The following is an 18,502-nucleotide window of genomic DNA, read 5'->3' as shown; positions in this document are numbered from 1 at the left end:
TTCTACCACGGGTTTCAGGGGGAAATCCATGGTGGAATTCTCCACCATCCCTAATGCAAAGATTTTAAAACCGGTGTAATATGGTCTCCACAGGATGTCACAGAGACAAACCTGGCCGCCCTATTTGGTACCAGTTGAAGCTTCCAAATTAGATATACAGGCAGCCCCAGGTAGAGCACACTACAGAAATCAAGTCTAGAGGTTACCAACGCACGCACCACCATTACCAGGTCCACGTGTTCCAGGAATGGGTGTAGCTTTGGGGGTCAACACCAGCACTTTGAATTGTGTCCCAGAACAACCTGGGGGGCAGCGTTGTGCTTCAAGAACCAGCAAGAGGGGTTCCTTGCCATCTGCACCAATACAATGGCAACATAATTTAATATAAAACAAAACAGAGGCTCTCGTTTTGATACTTCCATTCACAGCATTTGGATAGTCTGGGGGGAGAAACTTGTTCCGGTCACATTTTAATACAGTTACCTGATTTGACACTTTTGAACTACTACACAAACCAGAGCTTCAAAAGTCACACCCTAATTCTGCAATCAAAACATACATACAAAAATGCATGTATTAGAGGAAAACAATGTTCAACTTTGCATTATATTAGGAAAACCGCTTGCAAAAATGGGTATATTAAGCAAAAATGCATTCAAAAGTGCACATATCTGGAGAAATGTGCACAAAAGTACTTAGGACTTTCCGCACAAACTTTGAAAAAAGTTAGGGATGAATTGAACTTGAGACTGGAGAAATTCTCAAAGCTTGAGACAAAGCACACTTAAGACTGGAAAGATGAGAAACCAAAATCGACAGAGGAAGCCTACTAGAGAGCAAATAGTTAGCATCCCTAGTTAGCATCCCAAGGTAGCAAATAGTTAGCATCCCTAGAGGAAGCCTCATTCAGGCAGCAACCTTATACATGCTTACCTGGGTGTAAGCCCCATGGATTTCAGTGGGATTTGCTTCTGATTAGACATGTATAAAATTGCACTGTTAGTGGCTGTTAGAAGAACATCAGGGCTGGGGGCAGGGCTCACAAAACACAGCACTCCTAACACTCCTATGCAAGAGGGGGCCTCAGAAGAGGAGAGAGGAGCCGGCCAACTGCTTGAGCAGGGTGGGATGGTGGGAGATCTTCGCTGCGCTGCCTCTCCAGAACTGTGGTGGAGAATCACAACTGCAGAACAGGCAGGTTGTTTTTAATTTTCTGAGACTGGCCCCCAGCCAAGACCTTTTAGCCAGAGAGGGAATAAAGTTCCCCAGCAGCGGGAAATCTTTCACTCTACTGTGAGTTGAACTTTGCCTTTAAGTTTGCTTGGCTGGATTGCATCCCTCTGCTGGGGATCCTCTGATCAGATTAGGAGAGTCTCAGGAACAGCTGCCGCAGCTGTGGTTTAAAAAGTTCACTTACCTCTCAACCCTGGACAATTGGCTCCTGGGATAACAGAGTACCAGGGACCTCTGGGAAGGGGGCGGGAGACTTTGCAGCAGGAAAGAGATAAATCCCCAGTGGTCTGTTGTGTGTGTCTTAGGACAACCTGGAGTCTTTTTATCAAGTTTTTTTTTTGTCTACCTGCTGTGGAGAAACTTGTTTTGTTTGGGGTCTCTTTTGCTCAACTAGATCTGCCTTTGGAGATCTCAATTGAAACAAGGTAATGTTCTACTTTCCTGAGCTTGTCTTAAAAATGTTCTGTTCCTTTTGCTGATAAACTTTGGCCTGGTCACTTATGGAATGACTGGGCTGCAACCCTGTGCCCAGTTTACCTGGAAGTAAACCCCATTAAACTCAATGGTATTTGCGTCAGAGTATGCATGTATTGGATTGTGCTGTTGATTTCTTTTTTTAAAAAAAGAACTACAGATCTGTATAACTACCTCCTCAACCAAACAATAACATTTTAAGTTCAAGGTTCCTAGCTGATTGTATAAAGAAAGTTGGCCATTTATTTCGCGACATTCCTGGTGCTACAAAGTACAAAACAACCCGCTTTTCTGAAATCCCCTTTAGAATTTGCCTTGGCTAATTAGCCCTCGCAAGTATTGGAAGAATTCGTTCCTATTAAGAAGTCTTTTTGAGTGTGAAAGAAATGAAACAAAAGGGGTAATCTCTTCATTTCCTGCAAGGTTATGTAGGTTAGAAATGATTAGTAAAGTGAAAAACTGATTGTGTCATCTCTATTTTATTTATTTTTACCATCACAGGTGAATTGCTCATCATAATGTCTGCTCTTAAAGATAAAATAGCTCCTCACATTAAAATCCAAGAGCACATGAAAAGTTGGATGTGTTGTTTCATTTCAAGCTCTACCAATGTTTGGCAGTTTTGCTTAACTTGCACTGTCACTGGTAGGTCTCCTCTCATGAGTAAATTTCAAATGCAATCAGAAATGCTTTGTGGGCAAAGTGGGAGGAGTTTTGTAAAAGGATAGTTGACTTGAACAAAGACTGAATTGCCATGATTTCAGAGCAAATGAGGCAACTAATTCTAACCTGGCCTTGATTGTTTGTTTTTATAACAAGAAGTGTTTCATGAGGGTTGTGTTTCATATTTGCTAACTAGTCAGAAGTGTTTGTGAATTCTATACTGATTTTTAAAGAATGCCCCCCCTTCTCTGTTCTTAAACTTGACTGTAAATCTGGATTTTTATTTCTTACTTTAAAAAAAGGAGGGGGAATCAAAAATCCACAATCAGGCAATATCTTTATTAGGACCAATCAAAATGTCACAAATAAGTGAGCAAGCTTCTGAGTTCTCAAGAACTCTTCATCAGGCAGATCTTGAGAACTCAGAAGCTTGCTCACTAATCTGTGACATTTTGATTGGTCCTAATAAAGGTACTGGCTGGTTGTGGGTTATTGCAGGGAGGGGGATTCTTGATAAATCAACACCGGTTCTTCTGCTGTTTTGTCAAGTTACTTTGTAATTATCCCCAGCTCTCTTGAATCAAAATCTCTCCTTTGTTGTGTGCTCAGGGTCGAGACCATAAAAATTCATGGCGAGGTATTGATAGCCTTCATCAGCAGCTGTTTTATGAAATGCCCTCATTGTTGGGAATGGCAGAGATCCAGTCCAGTACACCTTCTCTGCTGGGGCTCCTACCAGCAGTAATTAAGCCTGAATCACTGTGGGAAGGCTGTGATTTGTTTGTCCTTTTTGGTTGACCTCTTTAGGGAGAGGCTAAGGATTATTCAGCCAGCCTGCCTCCCTCACCCATTCCTTTGATGTACTCTAAACATGCTTCAGACTTTTGCTCTACACCCAGAGGTTAAATGCTCTAAGCACTGATGAGGTTAGCTAGCCATGGATGATTTTTGGTTAAAGGATGAATAGTGGAGCATTAATCTTTATTAACAAGGAGACTGTTCGAATGCAGTATGATTGCTTTCTCAGCCCCTTCCCCCACCCTGCCAAAAAAAGTTGTTTAAAGTGGCTTACAAAACATAAAGCATAAAACAATTCAACCAACCAATCATTCATTCATTCATTCATTTATTATAAGTATGGCTGTGAGCTGGACCATAAGGAAGGCTGAGCACTGAAGATTTGATGCTTTCGAACCGTGGTGCTAGAGAAGACTCTTACGAGTCCCCTGGACTGCAAGGAAGTCAGATCAGTCCATCCTAAGGGAAATCAACCCTGACTGCTCATTGGAAGGACAGATACTGAAGCCGAAGCTCCAATATTTTGGCCACCTAATGCGAAGAGAAAACTCCCTGGAAAAGACCCTGATGCTGGGAAAGATTGAAGGCAAAAGGAGAAGGGGACAGCAGAGGATGAGATGGCTAGATAGCACTACCGATGCAATGAATATGAACCTGAGCACACACCGGGAGAGAGCGGAGGACAGGAAGGCCTGGTGTGCTATGGTCCATGGGGTCACAAAGAGTTGGACATGACTGAACGACTGAACAACAACAACAACCACCCCATAGCCAAAGCTCTCTGGGTGGTTCACAAACATTAATCATGAAAAACACTTGCAACATGTTGCACACGGTGAACCAACCAGTCTGTCGGAAGCCCACAAGTAGGACATGAGTGCAATAGCACCTTCCTGCTCATGTTCTCCAGCAACTGGTATTCATAGGTATACTTAGAGTGGGTGCACTGCATCTGATCTCGGAAGCTAAGCAGGGTCATCCCTGGTTAGTACTTGGATGGGAGACCCCCTGGGAATCAGGCTTCCTGCACTGAGCAGGGGGTGGACCCAATGGTCTTGTAGGCCCCTTCCAACCCTATGATTCTATGTCTATGCCTCTGATACTGGAAATACCATAGAGCCATCAGGACTGGTAGCCATTGATAGCCTTCTCCTCCAGGCATTTGTCCAATCCCCTTTTAAAGCCACCCAAATTGGTGGCCATCACTGCATCTTGAGGAAGTGAATCGCATAGTTCAAACAGCATGTTAAAAGAGCAGCAAAGGAAGGGGAAAAAAACCCAAACAAGCATTCATTAAACAAAATTAAGTGATAACTGTATCCAATGCTTATTTTAAAAGACAGGTGTCTTCCTTTTCCAGCAGAACACAAATAGAGTGGGCGATGACTTAACCTCTTCGGGCAGGGAGTTCCACATTCAGGGAGCCACGGCTGAGAAAGCTCTGCTACAAACTGTGCCTCTGAAGGCACCTGCAAGATCAGTGCAACAGCTGATCTTAAAGTAGGGATAGATGAATCTGTCCATTTCTCCCACATTTGGTCTTTGTTAAATCTCAAGTTCTTTCCATCCTGCATATGAGGAAATTGGTGAATTGTGGTAGATTCTTATCAAAGACAGAAGCAAAATTCTCACCCTTCTACACAGGCCAAAGTCAATAGGGTACACCTATTCCCAGCATGGAGAGGACCATGTTGTACCTGCTTGCCAGGTAGCTATTAAAGAAGAGGAGCCTGTCAGAAAAAAAGAGGTGACAACCCTAATTCAGGATTACAAACATGGCTGAATATTTTGTTGTTCAGTCGTGTCAGACTCTTCATGACCCCATGGACACGCCAGGCCTTCCTGTCCTCCGCTCTCTCCCGGAGCATGCTCAAGTTCATATTCATTGCATTGGTGATGCTACCTAGCCATCTCATCCTCTGCCGTCCCCTTCTCCTTTTGCCTTCAATCTTTCCCAGCATCAGGGTCTTTTCCAGGGAGTTTCCTCTTCGCATTAGGTGGCCAAAATATTTGAGCTTCAGCTTCAGTATCTGCCCTTCCAGTGAGCACTCAGGGTTGATTTCCTTTAGGATGGACTGATTTGACCTCCTTGCAGTCCAGGGGACTCGTAAGAGTCTTCTCCAGCACCACAGTTCGAAAGCATCAGTTCTTCAGAGCTCAGCCTTCCTTATACTCCAGCTCTCACAGCCATATGTTGCTACTGGGAAAACCATAGCTTTGATTAGACGGACCTTTGTCGGCAAGGTGATGTCTCTGCTTCTTACTATGCTGTCTAGGTTTGCCATAGCTTTCCTCCCAAGGAGCAAGCGTCTTTTAATTTCATGGCTACAGTCACCATCTGCGGTGATCTTGGAGCCCAAGAAAATAAAATCTGTCACTGCTGCCATTTCTTCCCCTTCCATATGCCAGGAAGTGATGGGGCCAGATGCCATGATCTTAGTTTTTTTAATGTTGAGTTTCAAACCAGCTTTTGCACTCTCCACTTTCACCCTCAACAAGAGGCTCTTTAGATCCTCTTCGCTTTCTGCCATTAGGGTGGTATCATCTGCGTATCTCAGGTTGTTGATAATTCTCCTGGCAATTCTAATTCCGACCTGTGATTCATCCAACCTGGCATTTCTCATGATGTACTCTGTGTATAAATTAAATATACAGGGTGACAATATGCAGCCTTGTCGTACTCCTTTCCCAATTTTGAACCAATCAGTTGTTCCATGTCCGGTTCTTACTGTTGCTTCTTGACCCTCGTACAGGTTTCTCAGGAGACAGGTAAGGTGGTCTGGTACCCCCATCTCTTTCAGAATTTGCCAGAGTTTGTTGTGATCCACACAATCAAAGGCTTTAGCATAGTCAATGAAGCAGAAATAAACATTTTTCTGGAATTCTCTTGCTTTCTCCATGATCCAGCGAACGTTGGCGATTTGATCTCTAGTTCCTCTGCCTCTTCAAAACCCTGCTTGTACTTCTGGTAGTTCTTGGTTCACATGCTGCTGAAGCCTAGCTTGTAGGATTTTGAGCATCACCTTGCTGGCATGTGAAATGAGTGCCATTGTACGGTAGTTTGAACACTCTTTGGCGTTGCCCTTCTTTGGAATTGGAATGTAAACTGACCTTTTCCAGTCTTGTGGCCACTGTTGAGTGTTCCAAATTTGTTGGCATATTGAGTGCAGCACTTTAACAGCATCATCTTTTAGGATTTTAAATAGCTCAGCTGGAATACTGTCATCTCTGCTAGCTTTGTTCTTAGTAATGCTTCCTAAGGCCCTCTTGACTTCACTCTCTAGGATGTCCGGCTCAAGTTCAGTGACCACACTATCATGGCTATCAGGGACATTCAGATCTTTCCTGTATAGTTCTTCTGTGTATTCTTTCCACCTCTTCTTAATCTCCTCTGCTTCTAGGTCCCTGCCTTCTTTGTCCTTTATCATGCCTGTCTTTGCACAAAACGTTCCCTTGAGATCTCCGATTTTCTTGAAGAGATCTCTAGTCTTTCCCATTCTATTGTTTTCCTCAATTTCTTTGCATTGTTCATTTAAGAAGGCCTTCTTGTCTCTCCTTCCTATCCTCTGGAACTCTGCATTCAGTTGGATATATCTTCCCTTTTCTCCCTTGCTTTTCACTTCCCTTCTTTCCTCAGCTACTTGTAAAGCCTCATCAGTCAGCCACTTTGCTTTCTTGCATTTCTTTTTCTTTGGGGTAGATTTTGTTGCTGCCTCCTGAACAATGTTACAGACCTCCTTCCATAGTTCCTCAGGCACTCTGTCTATCAGGTCTAATCCCTGAAATCTATTCCTCACCTCCACTGTATATTCATAAGGGATATGATTTAGGTCATACCTGAATGGTTTAGTGGTTTTCCCAACGTTCTTCAATTTAAGCTGAAATTTTTCCAGAAGCAGCTCATGATCTGAGCCACAGTCAGCTCCAGGTCTTGTTTGTACTGACTGTATAGAGCTTCTCCATCTTTGTCTGCAAAGGACATAATCTGATTTCAGTATTGACCATCTGGTGATGTCCATGTGTAGAGTCGCCTCTTGTGCTGTTGGAAAAGAGTGTTTGCTATGATCAGCATGTTCTCTTGGCAAAACTCTATTAGCCTTTGTCCTGCTTCATTTTGTACACCAAGGCCATGCTTGCCTGTTATCCCAGTGATTTCTTGACATCCTGCTTTAGCATTCCAATCCCCTATGATGAAGAGGACATCTTTTTTTTTTTTGGTGTTAGTTCTAGAAGGTGTTGTAGGTCTTCATAGAACCGATCAACCTCAGCTTCTTCGGCATCAGTGGTTAGGGCATAGACTTGAATTACTGTGCTGTTGAATGGTTTGCCTTGGATTCGTATTGAGATCATTCTATCATTTTTGAGATTGTACCCCAGTACTGCTTTTCTCACCCTTTTGTTGATTATGAGTGCTACTCCATTTCTTCTACGGGATTCTTGCCCACAGTAGTAGATATGATGGTCACCTGAATTAAATTTGCCCATGCCTATCCATTTTAGTTCGCTGATTCCCAAGATGTCAATGTTCAATCTTGCCATCTCATGTTTGACCACCTCCAGCTTACCTTGATTCATTGATCTGACATTCCAGGTTCCTAAACAATATTGTTCTTTACAGCATCGGATTTTCTTTTCACCACCAGACACATCCACAGCTGAGTGTCCTTTCAGCTTTGGCCCAGCCGCTTCACCTTTCTGGTGCTACTTGGAAATTCCCTCTGCTCTTCCCCAGTAGTATATTGGACACCTTCCGACCTGAGGGGCTCATCTTCCGGCATCATATCTTTTAGCCTTGTGATACATTCCATGGGGTTTTCTTGGCAAGAATACTGGAGTGGGTTGCCATTTCCTTCTCCAGTGGACCACATTTTGTCACAATTCTCCGCCATGACCTGTCCGTCTTGGGTGGCCTTGCATGGCATAGCTTGTGGCTTCACTGAGTTACACAAACCCCTTCACCACAACAAGGCAGTGATCCATGAAGGGGATGGTTGAAATACAGGGATTCAAAACCAAGGCTTTGAAGAGCTAAGCACTCAAAGCCTTCTGCCTAGATGGTTGAATCTGACAGTTTAATTTCTCCCGCATTTGAAATTTGTTTAATCTTCCCATCCTGAATATAGAGATATCTGTGAATTTGGGAAATTCCTTATCAAAACTGAACCGAAGTGAGATTCTCAGTCATATCAATCTTAGACATACCTCCTTGGTATGTTTCTGTGGGCGGGTAAAGGCTCTTTTGTTCCTGCGGGCCTTTGGGGTTAGATAAGAGAATATGGTGGATTGGTGCTATTGTTTATATTGTTGTTGTTGTTTAAATTCTTATGTTTTATACAATTTTAATATTATTGATTTAATTATATTTTTTAACTTTTGTATATTTCTATTTATATGTTTTAACTGTACAAGTTTTTAATGTTGTAAAGCCGCCTTGAGTCCTAGTATCGGGGGGGGGGGAGGTAGGATATAATAATAATAAATAATAATAGGATGAGCAGGTTCTCATGGGAGGAGATAGTCCTTGAAGTAGCCAGGTCCCAAGCCATTTAGGGCGCAATCCTATGCGTGTTTAGACAGACAAAAAATCTTACAACTCCCAGCATTCCCAACCTTATAGCTGGCTGGGGAATGCTGGGAATTATAGAACTTTTGTCTGCCTAAACATGCGTAGGATTGCGCCTTTAGGTGTTTAAAGGTAGGAACCAGGACTTTGACTTGCACCTGGAAATGAACTGGCGGCCAATAAATGGACCACATGATCCCAGCACTTTGCCCAGTCCAAATTCTAGCAGCAGCATTCTGCATTAGTTGAAGTTTCCATGTGGGTTTCAAGGGCCGCACCACCACATACAGTGTGCTACAGCAGTCTAATTCAGATGTGGCTAATGCAGGGGTAGTCACTGAGAACACAGCTCACTGGTGCTTAGAGAACTTCAGTGTCTCCTTACTTGTTTCTAAGCATAATCAATTATATTTATGGCCCCAGACCCCAGACTTTATCTTAAGGAATGTTTGCTCTAGAGTTGAGCCACAATTTCTCAAAAGACAGCTTCCTGAGAAAATTTCTGATTTTTTTGTCCCCCCCCCACACTAAAAAAAAAAAAACACCAGACAACTTTGCAGGCTTTTCTCCAAATGTTCTCCATCCTTTTTTGTGGTGGTGCCATATTCCCTTCCCCACAAAAGACCCAGGACCACACTAGGTCCTAGGTGGAGAATTCAAAGTGGTGGCCAGGCTGCCAAAACAAAACAACCCTGAAGAAGGAAGCTGGGCTGCTGCCTTTGCTAATGGTGAGTCCCACTCGTTCCCCTGCCCACAAATAGGATGGAGAATTTCAAGCGGACATTTGCTCACAGCTCTGGACTGGCCCAATTATCTCAGCCTGCCTGTGCAGTGAGGTGATTTTCAGAGCCTCTCTTCCAGGTACCCTCATCTTCTTGAAGGGCAGTGGGTGATGACTAGCGAGAGGGCGGTGGTGGTCCCCCTGTTTGCAGCATTCCCTCCCTAGGAAGGCTGATGCCCACCCTGCTGCCCTTTAGGGGCCAGATAAATGCTTTCTTCTTTTGCCAAGCTTTTAAAATTTGGTTGTTTTAAGTGCTGCTGCTGCTGTGAAATAAACTTCTATTGCTTTTTCTTTATCTTAGCTGTTTGTTTTATTATATACAGTATCTTGTTACATAAACCACCCTGGGAACAGATGAGGGTGGGTTGTTGTTTGTTTTTACATGACATAAACATTAAAATCTGTGACTGGAGGGTGCTGCCAGGGGAGATCCTAAAAGTGATGCATGAATCAGGTCCAGGCTATTTTCCCTGGCAGGGGAGGGAGGAGGAATCAAAGACTTGGAGGCAGCAGACTAGAGATGGGGTGATCCCCATTAACTCTCCAAAGTGCCCCAAGGTCGTGCCAGAGCGACTGTGCTGATGCTGTGCATACACAGTTCACTCATCTTTTCCAGCAACAGGTGTAGAGGAATTTAATAGCTTTGGTCTCTTGGCTTGATAATCCCTTGCACGTTTGCAGATGCCTTGCTTAACTGGCACCTGTACAAACAGCAGAAGCGGAAGCAAAACGGCCATAATGAATGGAGCAAAGCGTGTGTGTGTGTTTAGAAACACACACATACAGAAAAACAGTTCAAAGCTCCCACAATGCACTGGAGTCAGGTTGCCTCATCTGGACACTTTGCAAAACCACTCACAGATCTTGAACCTGGTGGCCTCCAGATGTGTTGGACTGCAACTCCCACCATTTTCAGCCAGTGGTCCAACACATCTGGAGGGCACCAGGTTGAGGAAGGCTGGGGCACTTCATTGGATCTGCCTGAGCAAGGCATGGTTTACCTTGTGTTTTTGACAATGGCAGCCACCTTCTGGCTAAGGATGTGTGAATCAGCATCACTCGAGCTTGCCAAAGTTCTCCAAATTCCATCTCGAAGCTCGTTCTGACTCAAGTCTGTATCAGACTGTGGGCTTTGTTTTTTCTTTTCTTTTCACCTGAAAATCCAGGCATATTTTCATGCATATTTTTCCAAATATATACGTGTCAATTGTGCACCTCTTTGAAATGTACGCATTCTTCTCCCATTGCTTAAAGCTTATTTGCGCGCATTTTTCAAAAGTACCCATTTGTTCATGCACAGTTTTCAAATGTACGCATGCTGTTTTATTTGGTCCATGAATCATTTTGCAAGCTCAGAAACATACAGACTTCAGACACAGATTGCGTCCGAGTTTGTGTTCGGTCCGGAAGGTGCAAACTGGGTAAATCCTGGGGAAAAAAATGAACTGGAATGAATTTCTCATACGTCTCTTTTTCTGGCACAGGCTGGGCCACTCTCAAGCTCAGGTTCCTGACTTGCCTGTGCTTTTGTTCCGCCTCAACTCTGAGCAAAGTTCAATTGCCTTGAATTACCTCCCTCTGAAAGAAATCAAAAGCTGTTCTCGAGTCAGATCCCTTATCAATTTTTATTAAAAGCCACATGCAATATGCTCCCGTTGCCCCCTCAGCTCCTCCTTCTCCCTCCCCATCTTGATTCCCCAGTTACTCTATTCATTTTGGTGAGAGGCAAAATGCTCTCTGGGGAGTGATAGATAGTGGGAAATGAAAAATATGGAGGAGCTTTATTGCAGCCATCAATCTCTTCCCCTGCAGTCCCGATCAAAGCTTTTGCTTTCCCAGGCAGGGGTTAGACAGAGGAGCAAAGGGATCGGGTTTCGGGCAAATACAGGGTGGAGTGTAGGCGCCATGCTGCAAGAGAGCATAAGAATTTGGATCTCACAAGGCGCTCGCTGTGCGCCCTCCTCCTTATCCCTGCGGGAGAGGTGGTGACACCTTCCATTCTACGAACGGGGATGTGGTCGTTCAGCCGCATCGTGCTGAAGCTGTTGTGCTGCTCCGACATCCCATGTGACTCGGCCTTGAGAAGGAGGGATGCTTCTGAAATGTGAAGTCGCAAAGGACTTGGTCTTGTTTCCACGGAAGAACTGACACATTTGGCGTTCTATTTTTTTATTGGGCATAGAGTAGAGTGCATGCGTGGCTTGCCACAGCACTAGCTACCTTTAGTGCAGGAGTGGGGGTTCTTCTCTCTGTCGAGGGTGACATTCTGTTGAGGGCCATGTGCCAGCGGTGGATGGTGCAGAAAGCCAGAAGAAACAAGCAAGAAACCATTCTTGAAGTGCCTAAGTGGTTTATAAACTTCTTGGGCGCTTTGAGAATTGTTTCTCTTTTGTTTTTTTCCTGCCTTCAATGCCTCTCCCCTCTTTTAGTGGTGCAAAGCCAAATACAAAACAGGTCGGGGTCACACCTTTCCTTTCTCTCCCCCCCCCCCACACACACCCATCCTTTTCTCTCTCTCCTCTTGAGGAGGGACGGATCACTCTAGCCAGAGGTCTGAACTGATTGTCCAAACTTGCCACCTTTTCCTTATTTCAAGGGACAGCTCCTTATTTCAATATTAAAATGTAGCGTTCCTTTTCAGCTGAATACGGAATGCTGTTTGTTCTTTGTTTTGAAGATATTCTAATAAAGCACTGTTTGGCTACAATCCTATACACACTTCCCTGGGAGTAAGCCCCACTGAATTCAGTGGGGCATACTTCTGAGTAGACATGTATAGGATCAGTCTGTTAATGTTCTGACACCGTTAATGTATCCACTTTCTCACAGTCTCACGACATTTTCCTTATTTCGGAGTTCTTCAGATGGCAAAGCATAATTTTGCACCTGGCTCTGGTTCTAAGCTTGTGGTTCCAATTTAAAAAAACAAACAAGCAAATTGGATTCTGCAAACTTGACATCTGGCCACCCCTGTTGCAAGGGACTATTTTGTGGCAGATACTTTGGCAACCTAAGAAGTTAAGCTAATGAAAATCAGTTATTGGGGATGCAAGGAATTTCAGTCTGAAAGTTTCAAGATCCTTGTTTTGAGGGGAAAAAACTGATGTCACAGCTAGCTGGGGAATCCTTGGGTTAACTTTTAAGGGCAATGCTGTTGACATGGTTCTGTCCAAGGTTTTGCCGTTGGGCCTAGTTTCCAAGCAGAGCTGTGTTGGTAAGAGGGGCTCCCAATAGTGCAGTGAGGTAATTTAAGACCCTGGACTTAGTGGTCTTCTGGGGGACCCCTTTAGGTGGCGATGTGTATTTGAGTTGTGAAGCACACAACCAATGTTTCTCTTTTCCTCCCCGCAACTGGCATCCCGTGGCTTAAAACTGCTTCTACGTTCCTAATATGTTAAAACAACGACAAAACTGTTTACCTCTGGGATCCGAGGCAGTATGCTATGTACACCAGTTGCTGAGGAACATGGGCGGGAGGGTGCTGTTGTACTCATGTCCTACTTGTAGGATTCCCATGGGCAGCTGGTTGGCTGCTGTGTGAACAGAATGATAGACTTGATGGACCCTTCATCTGATCCAGCAGGGCTGTTCTTACATCCATCCCTGGTTTTTAAATAAATAAAATGCATGTTTGCATTTTCAACTCACTTAAATCATAGCCCCATCATGGCTACAGGAATAAAATGACATTTCCTTCTGCTGGAAATGCCATTGACCTCATCACCTGCTGTTCTCTCATGGTCATTTCGGCCCTCTCTTCAGCTGTGGGGCCCTGGAATTTGGCCCTAAGGTCCAGCCCTAGCTGCACCACTAGGGATTCCCTTCTGGTCAGTAAGTAATCCAGAACTCCGGGCTGAACACCTGGCCCTTCTAGTACTCAGAGATCCCACCGCTACCACTGTAAGTACAGAATGGCTTTTGACAGCAGCAGCTGAGTGTAGCTGCATTTCATCATTCTCCCCTCATGCAGTCACTAAGGCATGAGGAGAGGAATGGGGCCACACAGGCTGGCCCTTTTGCCACATCCCCATTGCCTGGCCTCACTGCCCTCTATGCACTGGGTGGGGGGAATCTGAAGTAGGGTAGTTCCTCTACACAAGCAGGTTCCCCACACAGTTTTGAACCCTGTGTGGTCAAGGTTTGAAATCGCACAGGGAACCTACATATGTGAGTCAAGCTTGTACGCATCTGCATTGGAAGACTATTTGCAAAAACATGTCATTCTCTGAGCACAGTGTGATAGTAGGGGGAGGGAGGAGCGGGACATGACATGATTGATGCTCTCATTAGGGGAGGGCATGAGAACCCACCCCCTTTTACCTTATGTGCTGGCCTCCTTAGTTCCCATCTTTTACAAAGCTACTGGGGGAGGGTGTGATTAGGTTAAAATTGGGAGCTGTCAGGGGTGACATAAGAAGAGCTGTGTTGGAACAGACCAACGGTCCATCTAGTCCAGCATTCTGTTCACACAGTGGCCAACCAGCTGCCCATGGGAAACCCACAAGCAGGACATGAGTGCAACAGCACCCTTCCGCCCATGTTCCCCAGCAACTGGTGTGCATAGGCACCAAAGCAGTAAAACACAAAACAGGTCGCATGTCTTCTCGATGAAGCCACAGATCAGAAGTGAGCTTGACACTAGTGCTTGGTGAAACCTCGCAAAGAAAGGTTTGCTAGATTTACTGGAAATGTGTGGGTTCTCTTTCACAGGGGGCCCAGATGCCATTGTCTTCAACTTGTAAGTTACCCTCCTGTGTTCTCCTACTACTTGTCCTGTCCTTTTTCTTTCCACAAAAAAGGAAGAAATGATGGAATAGCTAAGAGCATAAGAAGAGCCCTGCTGGATCAGACCAAGAGCCCATCTAGTCCAGCATTCTGTTCACACAGTGGCCAACCAGATGCCCACGGGAGACCCGCAAGCAGGACATGAGTACAACAGCACCCTCCTGCCTATGCACACCAGTTGCACACCAGCAACTGGTGTGCATAGGCTTACTGCCTCTTACACTGGAGGTACAATAGAGCTGTCAGGGCTAGTAGCTGTTGATAGCCTCCTCTTCCAGGAATTTGTTCAGTTCCCTTTTAAAGCCATCCAAAGTGGTGGCCATCACTACATCCTGTGGTAGCGAAATCCATAGTTAACTCTGCGCTGCATGAGGAAGGACTCCCTTTTATCCGTCCTGAATCTCCCACCAATCAGTTTCATGGGATGACCCCAGGTTGTAGTATTATGAAAAAGGGAGAAAAAATGTCTCCCCATCCACTTTCTCTGCACCATGCACAATTTTGTACCTCTAGCATGTCATTTCTGCATTTTAGGAAGGGGCCCCCAATCCTCCTCCCGTAATTGGAAGAGCAGTCCAAATGGAGCTCCTCAGCCTGAGGAAACTGGCTTTGTACGTACGACCAAGCCCGCCCTCCACCCCCTTCTCTCCAAATGATTCCATGCCTAATAAGTCAGATGAGGGGAGTGTCTCGTTCTCTACAGAGATGGCTGGAATTTGTTAATGCTATGTTGAAAGGCAGTGAAGTTAAGGGCTGGCCTCACTTTAGCAGGAAGGTGTTTGGCTGGTACTTGGTAGGAAGATTACGGGGAGACAGGATAGCGATCTTCAAATATCTGATGGGCCACGCAGGAGACGGAGCCAGCTTGTTCACCATTGCTCCAGAGGGCAGGACAAGAACAGATGGGTGGAAATTAGAAGGGGGGTAGATTTCGGTCAAGCATTATGAGAAATACCCTGAAGGCTGTTCAGCAGTGAAGCAGATTGCCTCCGGAGTTGCTGAGCTCTCCTTTGCTGGGGGTATTTAAGCAGAGGTTGGAAGGCCATCTGTCAGGGATGCTGTCATTATGATAAATTAAAATGTTTCCTTTTGCCCAAGCATTTTAACATTTTAGAACATTACCAGTTTAAAATTTAAATTTAGAGCTCAATTCTATGCATGTTTCGACAGAAAAAAGTCCTATAACTATGCTAGGAGTTATAGGATTTTTTTTCTGTCTAAACGTGCATAGGATTGCACCCTAAATTTATTTTTAAACTAAATTGATTGTTGCGGTTTTGTTCAGCTTTCTGGTTGAAGAGTTCTTGTTTTTAATTTGTCTTTGAAGGTATAATTGTATGGTTTTTCTATTGGATTTGCTTGCTTGCTTGCTTGCTTGCTTTAATGTTGCATGCACCTCCCTGGGATCCCTTATTTATTTTAGAAATAAATAAGATCCCTGTACTGAGCAGGTGGTTGGACTAGTTGACCTCCAAGGTCCCTTTCCAGCTCTAACATTCTATGAGACCTGGGCTGTGTTTCTGGCAGTGTTGCCACAACCTCCACCTTTCACCTAAAACAGGGGTTGGCAACTTGTGGCCCTCCAGAAATGTCGGCCTACAACTCCCATCAGCCCTAGCCAGCATAGCCAATAGTGAGGGATCACTGGAATTGTAGGCCGAAGCTCTCTGGAGGGTTCACAACAATTGCTGAAAAAAATGCAGACCACAACATTAAACAACATTATAATAAAACACAATCTAAAAACTTTTAACGTCCAAAATTTAAAACAATTCAAACAGCTAAAAACAATTTCAGTATGCAATTGAAATAATAGACCTGTTCAAGACAGCTGACAGAAGTAACCCATCATATGCCATTAAATGCCTGGGATTAGAGGGCAGTCTTAATCTGCCAAGATGACAGTGTTGGTGCCAGGCAGACCTCAGTGGGGAGAGTCATTCCAGAGTCAGGGAGCCACCACTGAGAAGGCCCTCTCCCTTGTTGCCACCTTCCGAGCCTCCCTCTGAGGAGGCACTCCGAGGGAGTTGCCCACTCCTGTGCTAAAGCATGCCCTGGCTAACGAATCCTCCTTTGACAACTGTGTCGTTGAGAGTTGGGGGGGGGATCACTAACCATGGAATGCCACTTTAGACTGAGTCAGACCATAGGTCCATCTAGCCCAGTACTGGCAGCTCTGATTCGCTGCAGCTCTCCAGGATCTCCAGAAGAGAAAGGTCTCTCCCAGCCCTGCTATATAGTAAGATTCTTGAACAGGCAATGCCATGGAATGACATGATTTCCAGCACAATCCCATACTTGTCTACTCAGAAGTCAGTCCCACTGAATTTAATTCCGGGGTAAGTATGACATAGGATTGCAGCCACATTCTTTTATTATTTTCATATCTCGCTTTTCCTTCAGGGAGCTCAGGGGGGCCTACATAGTTCTCCCCTTCCCCATTTTATCACCAACAACAACAACCCTGAAAGGTAGGCTTGGCCAAAGAGAAGGCAACCAGCCTGAGATCCCTCAGTGCACTTCATGGCTCAACGGGAGATTAGAACCTCAGCTGCCACTCTGACCACCTGGTTACATTGGCTCTCAGATCAATCCATGGAATTTCCCAATTCAGTATCTCAAAACCAACATCCATTCCTCTTGGATGACAGAGTTGTTTGCAAAAAGTCCATACGGATTCAGAAGGGTGGGAGGATTACTTTTCTGGGATCTTTTATCTTGTTTGGCAGAGCATGAATGATCTGCAAACTGACTTCCCTCACTATTATTATTATCTTCCTTGATCTGCCTCTTTTTGTAAAAAATCCTGATTCCTCTGAACTACTACTGAGAGTCACGTACGCTCCGTTAAGCAATGAAAACACACACACACTCAGAAACACTGGAGAAAACCCAGTTCCACGAATCTTTAGTCCCTTTCATCTCCTTGTTCCAGTCATGACCTAGTCTCTCATGAGCAAGTTTTTTTTTCTTTACTGCCAGCCTCTGTTCCCTTCCTCCTCCTTTGTTCTCATCAGCTGTTGAAACAGTGCAAAGTCACTTTGAACTGAGTTCTACAGAGCAAGTGGGGGGGGGAGGCAGCTAAATGAAAGGCAAGGGGGGTCTTGTGTGTAGAGCCATATAACTCCTGCAGCTAAGCATAACAGGTTTTTTAACTTGGCAGCCAAAGTGAATCAGCTACAGGACAAGTGCTGGTACGAACCTCAGAGGGCGATTAAATCTGTAGCTAAAGAACAGCATCCAGATTTTTTTAAAAAAAATATTGTTATTATCCTTTGTTTTTACCCTGCTGGAAAGAAGAAAAGGAGATGTCTACACAAGGGCTGGAGAATGATGACCTGGCCATTGCTTACGATGATAACTGGTACATGTCTGAACCAACTGGAACCCAAGATGAGTGAGTATTAATGCATTTGCTTCCCAAGTGTGATACCTACGTTGTTGAGTGGGAAATGTGTTTCAGCAGGAGAACAATATTTTCCCTCCCTGCCTAGAGCCAAAATGAATTGGTTCCTAAAACTTGCTCTCAAATTGTGTGTGAATTTTTATATAAAATCTTCTCAAAATACTCCCGTATTGGCTGAATATTTGATACCTGTGTCTGACATTATTTTATTCCAGCATTTTGATATTTCAGAGTTGGCTTGTAATGGTGTTTGAAAGTATTTCTTGAGGGCACACAATGGCATTTGACCATATTTGATAGCTAACATTCAAAAGCATGTAGTATCTATAGAGAACATGGTAGGAACATTTAGCATGTAATAGTTGACAGCTAATGATCTTCATATTTGATGCATGGCATAACCATGAATACATCTCAACATTTTGACTGAAGAAATGAGGATGGATTTTGGTGAATTTGAATATTTGCGGATATTTGCTTTAACATGAGCCACAATCCATGTTTTCTCAGCAATATTTGAATCCTCTTTTACCCCAGTTCCATTTCTTTATTAAGGTCTGATTTATCTTCTTCAGCATGGTCTTCTTTCAGTTTATCTTCTCTTTGCTTTATGCTTTAACCATGCTTGGCAGAGATCATGCCACTGATGTTCTATAGAGCAATTAATACATTGCTGGGACTAAATGGGTAGAATTATTGAGGATATATGCAACTGGGGCTGAATTGAAAAGTTTTTTTGAGAACTTTCTCAGCTCAAATCCAGGGCACTCTGTCTCTCTCTCTCTCTCTCTCTCGTCTC

General features: G+C 44.3%; 1 protein-coding gene across 2 annotated transcripts in view; it reads left to right on the top strand.

Moving 5' to 3' along the window:
• The first annotated feature begins 1,468 nt into the window (after positions 1–1,468).
• STRA6 (signaling receptor and transporter of retinol STRA6) overlaps positions 1,469–18,502 on the top strand; it is a 66,443-nt gene continuing 49,409 nt past the window's right edge. Inside the window, exons 1-2 of one of the 2 annotated variants that reach the window (XM_084816408.1) lie at positions 1,469–1,658; positions 17,598–17,694. In XM_084816408.1, the coding sequence (XP_084672534.1) occupies positions 17,606–17,694 (89 nt within the window). In that variant the 5' untranslated portion in view covers positions 1,469–1,658; positions 17,598–17,605. The remainder of the gene's footprint in view (positions 1,659–17,597; positions 17,695–18,502) is intronic. The other variant, XM_084816409.1, reaches the window with a different exon arrangement.

This window comes from Heloderma suspectum, chromosome 11 (genome assembly GCF_057233095.1).
Source record: "Heloderma suspectum isolate Gila_16-S chromosome 11, 16-S_ref, whole genome shotgun sequence".
NCBI classification, from domain to species: Eukaryota; Metazoa; Chordata; class Lepidosauria; order Squamata; family Helodermatidae; genus Heloderma; species Heloderma suspectum.
This window is presented reverse-complemented; position numbering and strand designations above follow the sequence as displayed.